Source organism: Camellia sinensis, chromosome 5 (genome assembly GCF_055761805.1).
Source record: "Camellia sinensis isolate YWXY chromosome 5, ASM5576180v1, whole genome shotgun sequence".
Classification (NCBI taxonomy): domain Eukaryota; kingdom Viridiplantae; phylum Streptophyta; class Magnoliopsida; order Ericales; family Theaceae; genus Camellia; species Camellia sinensis.
In genome coordinates, this window is record NC_138965.1 from 208,676,037 (window position 1) to 208,686,762 (window position 10,726).

General features: G+C 39.0%; 1 protein-coding gene across 1 annotated transcript; it reads right to left on the reverse strand.

Moving 5' to 3' along the window:
* Window positions 1-342: 342 nt before the first annotated feature.
* On the reverse strand, window positions 343-9,815 carry LOC114320266 (WAT1-related protein At3g28050). Its single transcript, XM_028267396.2, has 5 exons — window positions 9,451-9,815; window positions 6,093-6,149; window positions 5,898-6,011; window positions 1,119-1,360; window positions 343-804 (listed from the first exon to the last, which is right to left on the reverse strand). Exons 1-5 carry the CDS (start codon window positions 9,621-9,623, stop codon window positions 752-754), a joined length of 639 nt encoding a protein of 212 aa, XP_028123197.2. The 5' UTR covers window positions 9,624-9,815; the 3' UTR covers window positions 343-751.
* Window positions 9,816-10,726: the final 911 nt, after the last annotated feature.

Here is a 10,726-nt window from a genome sequence, read left to right on the forward strand (position 1 = left end):
AAAGCGACTAAGGCCTCGTTTGGGAAGGCTCTGTTTTAACCAAAAAGCCAAAAAGTTACTAAATTAGCCAAAAAGCCAACAACCCATACCAAAAAGTCAAAGATTCTCTTTTCTTTATATTTTTTGCATATCTTTTTGTAATTAGCCAAAAAGTCATCCCAAACATACTAGTTTTTTTTAGCTCATATTTTAGCCAAATAGCCAAAAAGTTACTAAATTAGCCTATTCCCAAACGAGGCCTAAGTAACACGACTTGAAGTATCATATTTCTGTTCTACATAGACAAGTTTATCTCCAAGTTTTGAAGACCCGAAGACCACCAATTGAATAATTCAAGACGAGTTGTTCCAACAAAATCCTTATTATAGTATTATTAATATATAATATTTTCAAAATTTATGAGCTCACCCATAAGAGTTTTTTGTTTTTAAAAATATTAACAATATTATAAGCTTTAAGATAAGAAAATTTTAATTACATATACATCCGTCACTTAATATTAAAAATCTTGTATAGGTATACGCCAACCATGTAAGCTCTAACAACTCCACGAGTTTCAAAAGGGTCTTTGGTGGACCCATAAGCTTATGAGAGCTTCTTGACTGATTTTTGGTCACTAATATTTCTTATAATCTCTATGCATACCGAGAATCCAATAGCCAGCAACTCAATATCAAGCCTCAGTTTCCAAGCATTGAGGTCCCTTTCTGCAATCAAACAGACTATGGCGGATATTATGGTTCCAAAAATACTAGAAATGAGTATTATCATCAGCTCTGCAGGGTAGTCCTTTATAATCCAAGCCTAAACATGTTGCAAACATTAATAGTTAGTTAATATTTCTAAGAGGAGCTTGATTAGGATTGTTAGATTTATGAAGCATCCAACCTAAATTCAATTGTCATTGAGTGGAGTGGTTTCTAACATGTTATCAAAGTTTGGTCTTGGGTGATTTCACGGGTCTAGTTTCCCTTATGAATATGTTTCTCATTGGGTAAACTTATCCCGCATCATTTCTTATTTTAATACAGTCTAAGAACCTCTCCACTCAATACCACTTGATTTTTAGTTGGGTGCTTCTAACAATTTAACAAAAATATTTTGACAATAAGGCGTACCTGGACAATGTACAATATATAGTGCTTTGAGAAAGCTAGCAACTGCAAGGACAAAGCCTCCAAGGATCCAACTTGGTGGTGGTGAGAGAAGAAGTTGATGGAGTGAGTTAGAGAGAGACGATAATGAGAATATGATCGATGGGCTTTTGTATAATGTCACAATGAAGGCCCCTATGATTGATATCATGCTGCCAATGGACTTGGCTTGGCTGCCCTTCGCTTTCAAGTTTAGTTTTTCCATCCTATAATTACCCAATTAAGTGCATAACAATTGTTAGTTACTTGTATATAGTTGTTAATTATAGCTTTACACACTTTAGCTTTAAGCTTTATTCTTTTAGCTTTCACTTTCGGTGGTGGTGGGTTTGGTATCCAATGCACCATTTCTCTCTATATAGAGAGAGTTCATCTCTTTGTAATCACATATTTTTTTCAACACATCAATCTTGTAATATACAAAATCAATCAATAATACATCAGTTTATTTTACATGGTATCAGAGCTAGGTTAAGAACTTAATATTTTCGCTTCATCGGCGGGCGGCAGCCTCGCCTTGGCCGCCCGCCGGACCTCTCATCTTCCAACTATTTCTGCACGCCGGATCTCAACCAATTCAAACCTCCAATCACGCCAGTGTCTGCCTCCACACAAAACCAAACCTCTCTCTACACCGACAACCGTAGAACCCATCATTCATCCCACTCGCATATATACAATATATATATATTTAAAAAAAAAAAAAAAAAAAAAAAAAAAACAACAACAACAACAACAACCTGCTATTTTCCAACTTTCTCTTTTTATTCTTATTCTTCTTATACAAAACCAACACCGACAGTCCACTTTTTTATTTTTTTGCCAAACACCTACCTTTACATTTGTTATTTTATTTTCTGTTTTTCCTTTCCATCATCGCTTGTTCCCCATTTTCACCATATGTGAAAAAAAAAAAAAAAAAAAAAAAAAAAAAAAAAAAACAAACAGACAAAGAACTGCACCCAACTCATTTTATTCCTGTCAGGGGCTCACCCCGATCACCATTTTCCACAACAACAAAAAAAAAAAAAAAAAAAAAAAAAAAAGAAACAAAAACAAAAACAAAAAAAAAAAAAAAAAAAAAACAAAATACAACCACACTCACAGTGGGATTTTTCGTCTCTACTCTGCCGCCGGTCTTTTCTTCTTGCCTCCGTCCTGGGCGGTCCTTGCCGGTGTTGCCTCCGTGTTTCCCACTCCACTGGGCATGACCACTATTCCTTGCTCCTCCACTGCAGCATATGGCGGCCCTCCAAATCGGAACATCACGGTGGCCTTCCGCTTCAGCTCCTTGTTTTCTGCCCTTAGCACGCTTATCTCTGCTCGCGCATCCTTATACATGCGTTGGAGCAGAGCCAGCTGGGAGTTTAACTGCTGCACCTCATTTGTCCTACTCTGTAGCCGGTGCGACAGATTTGTGACCGCCGTCATGGACTCCACACATGCCTTCAACGTATACTGATTGGCCTCCACATCCGACTGCACCGCCATTTTTTGCTCCACAGACCGCATCGGAAAGTTCAGCGGAGCAAACCCAGCAGTGTTTGGTTGAGGTTCACTGGCCACCGCACCAGTTCTCTCTCCTGTAGATTCGTTGAGGTCGGGAAAGAGGGTAAGCAGCCCGCGGGAAGACGAAGCCATTTTTTCTGGGCAACAGAGTGTTATAGAGAGTGTTACAGAGTATCTTCTCAGCAAAACCTTCTCAGCAAAACGAAGAGTTTTTCAGAGGATTTTCGCCAATTGTTTGTCTTCGCCTCTGCCTCAGCTCTGTCTTGGTTAAATAGCCGAGGCAGCCACGCGCATCGCGCGCCTCTTCTCGCCGACAAACTGGCACGCCTTTTCATGGCACGCCTTTTGATGCATTCGGGCACGCCTTTTGATGACACGCCTTTTGAGGGTGCGGGCACACCTTTTGAGGGCACGTCTTTTGAGGGCTCGATATCTACATCCATGTATATCTTTTGGGCAGCCTATCTACACACTCATACAGTGTCTTCTACACCAGTCAGCTTTATCAATCCCTTTGTTTCAACCTCAAATAGGTTTCTATCTTCACACCTATTTGAGTTTGAGGGGGGGTTATACACAGTATCCTGTATAAGTCCCTCATGGCGCACTCCCTAAGTCGCCCCCTTGGTGCACCACCACAATCTGCTACAACGGTCCGACATGACCCCATAAACTGTCTTCAACAACGGTCTGACACGACCACACAGTGTCTGCTACAGCGGTCCGACATGACCCCATAAACTGTCCCGACATTGATTCCGGTCAGCTTCTACAACGGTCCGACATGACCCCGTAAACTGTCCCGACATTTATTCCGGTTAGCTTCTACAACAACGGTCTGACACGACCACACAGTGTCTGCTACAACGGTCCGACATGACCCCGTAAACTGTCTGCTACAACGGTCCGACATGACCCCATAAACTGTCTGCTACATCGGTCCGACACGACCCCATAAACTGTCTGCTACATCGGTCTGACACGACCATACCGTGTCTCCTATCCTGTTTTATTTATCAGTTTATTTTTCTGTTTTGTGATTCTCTCCAAACTCAAGTTGGCTAGTGCCTATCCTCCTTGAGTTTGAGGGGGGCTGTTAGTTACTTGTATATAGTTGTTAATTATAGCTTTACACACTTTAGCTTTAAGCTTTATTCTTTTAGCTTTCACTTTCGGTGGTGGTGGGTTTGGTATCCAATGCACCATTTCTCTCTATATAGAGAGAGTTCATCTCTTTGTAATCACATATTTTTTTCAACACATCAATCTTGTAATATACAAAATCAATCAATAATACATCAGTTTATTTTACAACAATTAACACTACTACAATCATAAATAGATTATAGATATTCTTGTAATTTGTTATATTGATCATAGCATATGCTATTTGGGGCTTGGTGTAATTGTTAAAAGTTCTGTTTTTATTTTTTAATAATCAATAATTAAGACAGAATCTTTTGGACTCATTCAATGAATGCAATTAAAAACTCAAATTCAAGATACATGTGATTACTTTCTAACCTTACATGTTGGCTAAAGTAGGATATCAGGACTAAAACCTGAAACTTCTTGAATAGAACTGGGTAGAACTGGGTGACTTTTCATTCGAACTAACTTTACGAGTGGTGTGAAGGATAAAATTTGTTAATTTGATTAGAATATACCTATATATGAAAACCATATACTTCAATCATTTGGAGCAATGACATAAAAAAGTAGCTCGAAAGTAGTTAAAAAATAAAATTTATGTGGTATGGTTTAAAATTTATTAGTATATTATTAGTCAAATTTAGAATGAGTTTGATTTATACACTATTCATTTATCACTTTTGGTGTTATTATTTTTGGCGCTGTACCATTATTGTGACATTAAACAAATGTATTAAGAGTACTGTGGATGAAGATTTTTCTAATTAAAAGGGTTCAGGATTAAAATTAATACAAACACCAGAAGAAAAAAATAATGTACAAAATGCATTTCATTAATTCATTCGAATGGTGCTTACACTAACAAAGGCCAAATATTCTTAATCTCCAAATCTCTATGGTCTTCTGTAAATTTTAAAATACATAAATTTCAAGACATAATTTAATAATTAAGAATGTGTTGAGACGGGAATAAAAGATTTTTGAAAATAAAATACCTGGTGCCCTCTATGAGGATGAATGTTTTGAGACAACTTATTCTTTTCTTTTCTTTTCTTTTCTTTTTTTCTTTTTTTTTTTTAGTGTGTGTATACATTGCTAAAGCTTCGATGCTTTTAACCAATAGGATCCTAATTAAAATATGGCACTTAATTAAAGTCAAATCTTCCCAACGATCTGGTGTCATGTATACACTTTCACTTCAATTAACTTGTATAATCAAGCGTATGCTCCTTTCTGTTTATTTTAATATATAGATAACGTGGATAAGAAAAGCACGCTAGTGGGAGTTCTCTTTCTATGGATGTATATTATAAAGATCATCATTTTTGGGTTGGGTTGTCTTGTCTTGTCTAACATCCAAGTCCTTGTGTTCATCAATAATTACAATAAAGTTATTAAACAAGCAAGACCTATCTCAAAAATAGAAATTTAAAACTGTTACACATTTTTTTAAAAATATTTTATTAACTAGGGCAATAGCATTAACTTAGGTACGATAACAGGTACTCCGGTCATAAATTTAATTTTAAAATTTTTGGAATTATAGCTTAATACTCTAATTTTTTAGAACCTTAAGAATAATAACAACTTGAAAAATTATATTATCTCTACATATACAGTGTCACTTATCTGTCCAACTAATTTACCCGTTTGTCCATATTACCACGACCATTAGTCACTGTTGACTGTTATCACCAATTGTCGCCAACTAATTCCGACAACTTTTTCAGTGACTCGTGATCAGCAATGGTTAGAAACAAAATTAAAAAAAGTACCTTTCAAAATAATAGTTTATCATTCACCAAATAATTCATTAATTATATTCTTACTACTAAAATAAAATAATCTTTGGACCTAATGTGATGCATCCTAGAAAGAAAACATATATAACAAAGATTAATTAATGTGATTGATTGAAGCATTGGGAACTTCAGCCATAGGTAAGACACCAACATAAGGTTCTTGCTTGGAAGGGCTTATGTTGTCGTCCCCCAAACCTCAATAATTGATCCTTATATGATCCAAAAGCCTCTTCCCAAAAAATAAATAAATAAATGAAGAATAAAGATTAGTAGTGGTTACCTGAACACAATAGCAAGTAAGAAGGTCCAAACAGGGGTGAGATTGGTCATTGCAGAGGCCAGAGTTGGAGAGGCATACCCAATCCCATTAACCATAAACAGCTGCAAACAACAACTGAACTCCCATATATCATCCAATCAATCATTATAATTGAGCAAAATTGAAAAATCAGCAAGATAAGATTTAAGACAGTACCAAACAAGGCCAAGAAGAAAAATTTTGCAGATGACCAACAAAGGAGGAGCTGTTGTTCTGTGAATTGAGAGAGAGATGTTAAAAGGTACATATGGTTAGATATATAACAATGGTTATGTAGGAGATCAACCCAAGTTGAGTTGGCTACAGAGATTCTGGCCATGTGAAGGAAAGTAGCAGCCAGCTACATGGTGGGGAAGCCATGTGAGTTGGCCATGAGGCCATGAAGCAATCTGGAAAGCCACCGAAATGGGCTGGCAGCCAGCTCATTTCAAAAGGTGCCTCTTGCCTTTGTAATCTCTATATATAGAGAAGCTAAGGAGAGTTGAATATAGGGCATCATAGCAAATCAGAGAGTGTGAGAGAGTGTGTTATATAGAGAGACAGTGAGTTGAGAGTGTGTAATCTCCTCCATTTGTTGATATATAACAACATCGCTCCCGTGGACGTAGGCCGGTTTGCCGAACCACGTTAAAAGTCTTGTGTTTTTGCTTGTGAGTGTCCCCTGGTGTGCCCAAGATCCGCAACAATTGGTATCAGAGCCCGAGTGGAGAAAAATCGAGTTTTTTCCGAAAGTGTCCAGATTTCGAAGTGGTCGAAATCCACTTTTGAGCATACCAGGAGGAAGGTCAAGAGGAGAGGAGTCCAAAACTTCAAACCACAGGCCAATCGGAGGTCTAACGCGCCGCCACGCGCCACCTGAAGATCGCGAGTGAAGGTCACTCGCACCCACGCGCCCCACGCGCCGACGAAGGAAGAAGACGAGTGGGGGCGCGCGTGAAGCTGACGTCAGGCTGACGTCATCCTGAGTCGAGCCGAGCCGTCGAGCCGTTGACCGTGCCGCTGACCAGGCCGAGCCGCGCCGGAGCCGCGCCGCCAGCCAAGCCGCGCCGCTGAGCCGCCGTTGACCGCGCCCCTGCGCCGTTGACCGAGCCGCTGACTGCGCCGTTGACCAGCCGATCCGGAAGAATTATCTGGTGCTTCTCAGGCGCACCAGATTCAGCAGATCTGAACCGTTGAAACTATTTTGGCTAGATCTAGGCCATTCGGAGTCCGTTTTTGGCGATCCAATAGTGAGTTTCAACTATTTGGAGTATTCCGGACACATCCGTACGGTTAGTTTTTTGAATCGGAGGCATTCAAACTCTTTTGACTATATCTAGGCCATTCGGAGTCTGTTTTTTTTGGCGATCCAATAGTGCGTTCCAACTATTTGGAATATTCCGGACCCATCCGTACGGTCAGATTCTTAAATCGCAATTTCTTTAAAAAGGGAAGAAATTTACAATGGCAGGAAAAGGCGCAAGTTTCATGATTGAGCCTTTTAATGGCAATAATGACTTTACCCTGTGGCAGCAAAGGGTGAAAAACATTTTAACACGAGAAGGTCTGGTGAAAGCTCTTCTCAAAAAGTCCAACAAACCGGAAGACATGAAGGATGACAAGTGGGAGGAGTTGAGGGAATTGGCAAACAGTACAATTCAGTTGTATCTCGGGAACAACACACTCCGGGAAGTCATCAGTGAAGTAGATCCGGCGGAGCTATGGGCAAAGTTAGAGATGAGGTACAAGTCAAAGTCTTTGACAAACCGGTTATCTCTAAAGAGGCAGCTATATACACTTAGAATGCCAGAAGGTGCGAACCTCACAGAACATCTGGACGAGTTCAATAGGATCACAATGGAATTGGACACCATTGGAGACAAGACCCATGAGGAAGATAGGGCTATGATCTTGCTGGTCTCTCTACCTACATCATATGAGCATCTCAGGACAACTCTATTGTACGGGAAGGATGCTCTTGGACTGGATGAGGTGATTGCTACGCTCATTTCTCATGAGTCGATGAAGAAACAGGAAGATAGCAGTAGCAAACACCCAGAAGGAAATGCCATGGTTGCCTCAGAAAATGAGCAAGGCAGAGGTAGGTCCAATGATAGACGGGGTAGATCCAAATCAAGAGGACGTTCGCAATCAAGGTCAGGCTTCAGGAGAAAGTGTTATTACTGTGATCAGGAGGATCACCTCATAAAAGACTGTGCAAAGCTCAAGGAGGACAAGGCACACAAGGAACAGGCGAGCTCATCAAATGTCGCTGCTGCAGTAAATGCTAAGGATGAGTATGCATTTACAGTTTCGTCGAGTATGACGAAACCTGACTGGATCTTAGATTCCGGAAGCACATATCATATATGCATGGATAAGAAACTTTTTTCTACTTACCAAGCCAAGGATGGAGGTATTGTTCGAGTGGCTAACAACACTGTGAGTAAGATTGTTGGCATGGAAACAGTACGGCTGAGAATGGAAGATGGAAAAATTTTCACGTTGGATGGAGTCCGACACGTGCCAAGACTGAAGAAGAATCTAATTTCCTTAAGTATGCTAGACATGAAGGGTTATAGCTTCATATCTAGCAAAGGAAATCTCAAAGTCATCCATGGAGATACGGTGATGCTACATGGACGACTGGAGGGGAATCTGTACAGGCTTGTGGAGGGTTGTGACAGACGGAGCTACTGTCACTTACCGGGCAAGACGTACAAGACATGCACAGAAGAGACATAGGGCCCAGCAGACATGGCAACCAAAGTGTACAAGAACGCATGGAGGCAGTTCGGAGGTGTACAAGACGGAGCCATTGCGGCCAATTTTAAAGACAGCTCAGAGCAAAGAGACCAAGACAGCAAAGCATGTCCCAGGGAAGAAAGTTTCTTTTGCTCCTGAATTAGAGACATATTGGGATCTCTCCAAGACTGGATGGAAGGGAGAGATGCCATCTCAAAGAGTTGCAAAGTAAGCTTTGCATGGCACCCCAGTGAGGGGGTGCCGGGCACTCCAGGCAGGGGGTGCTATTATGGATCACCCTCATATGGGTTGAGGGGGTGATTTGTAGGAGATCAACCCAAGTTGAGTTGGCTACAGAGATTCTGGCCATGTGAAGAAAAGTAGCAGCCAGCTACATGGTGGGGAAGCCATGTGAGTTGGCCATGAGGCCATGATGCAATCTGGAAAGCCACCGAAATGGGCTGGCAGCCAGCTCATTTCAAAGGGTGCCTCTTGCCTTTGTAATCTCTATATATAGAGAAGCTAAGGAGAGTTGAATATAGGGCATCATAGCAAATTAGAGAGTGTGAGAGAGTGTGTTATATAGAGAGACAGTGAGTTGAGAGTGTGTAATCTCCTCCATTTGTTGATATATAACAACATCGCTCCCGTGGACGTAGGCCGGTTTGCCGAACCACGTTAAAAGTCTTGTGTTTTTGCTTGTGAGTGTCCCCTGGTGTGCCCAAGATCCGCAACAGGTTATATATGTGTGTGTGTGAGGGGGGGGGGAAGGTGAATATATAAAAGAGACCTGTGAAAGATGAGAGTTGAAAGGAAGAGGAAAATAGTAGCAATGGTGTAAGAGTAGAGAACAAAGACACAGTTACTCATTCCTCTCTTCATGGCTGCTTTACTCACTGTGTTTAAACACACCTCCAAGAATTCCACCATCACCAATGCCACTATTATCCCTCCACTCCACATCTCTCTCTCTCTCTCTCTCTCTCTCTCGGGTGAGTTAATCCATGCCCAGTTTTAAAAACAATAGTCCTACTTATTATGATAAGTAAACACAAAATTATTAAGTGAATAAATGATTTTTTTATGAATAAAATCTACCAACACACAAATCAGTCTGGAGCTATTGGGTGAATTATTAATCTAGAGTTAAGATTATTATGTAAATAATGTCTTGTAATATTCTAAGGTTAATAATTATTCATTATGGTCTTTGAGAAGATAAGTTATTAGATGGTTCAAGATGAAGATTGGTTGGCCGGTAGTTGGTGGTTTGATAAATTTATAGTATTATCTAAATATAATTCCACCAGCTAACCAATAAAAATGATGTATGTGAAATGTTACCTTTGATTTAACCAATAATTTTTTCATTGGAGAAGGATAATTATATTGTGTTTGATTAGGTAATTTGAGAAATAATTTTAAAAAATAAATAAATAAAATATGAATAAAATATATTTATATTTCACATAATTTTATATATATATATATATATATATATCTTTAAATTTCTTTTTATATCCTCCAATCAAACAGTTTTAGGCATAGTTTGGGAAGTTGGTTTTGGTGGGTTAGGGATTAAAATAGCCACGAAAAATAAAATAGGCTATTTTAGTCACAAAAAACAAAACATCAAATCCAACCCATAATCATTACGCTCATCTCTCACAAAAAAGTCAAAAAAACCAAAAAGCCTTTCCCAAATCAGGCTTTTTAGCCCCAGACTAAAAAGGTCAAAAATTCAAAAAGCCAACCCCTTTTCCAAACGGAGGCTTAATGGCTTTATTTGGTTTGATCCTGAGAGATAAGTTTTCAAAAAATATTTTAAAAAAAGAGTTCAGAAATTTTGTAATTTGTTTGGTTGTATATTTTGAAAATAATTTTGAAATTTGGGAGTTTGTAATTATTTGATATTTTGTTATAATTGAATAGATGTATCTAAGAGAAAAATAATTAAAAATAAGAGAGGAGAGAGAAAAAGTAATTGATTGTTGCGTGAAAAAGAGAGTGTGATTTTAAAAAAAAATTTAAAAAAAATACAAACCAAACAAAAATTTTAAAATTTT

Excerpts from the sequence above, each read along its gene's own strand:
- LOC114320266 (XM_028267396.2), bottom strand. The coding sequence starts at position 9,623 with ATGTGGAGTGGAGGGATAATAGTGGCATTGGTGATGGTGGAATTCTTG. Across the intron at positions 6,012-6,092 it reads TTTCTTCTTGGCCTTGTTTG|TTGTTGTTTGCAGCTGTTTA; the intron begins GTACTGTCTTAA and ends ATGGGAGTTCAG. Across the intron at positions 1,361-5,897 it reads TTACTTGCTATTGTGTTCAG|GATGGAAAAACTAAACTTGA; the intron begins GTAACCACTACT and ends GGGTAATTATAG.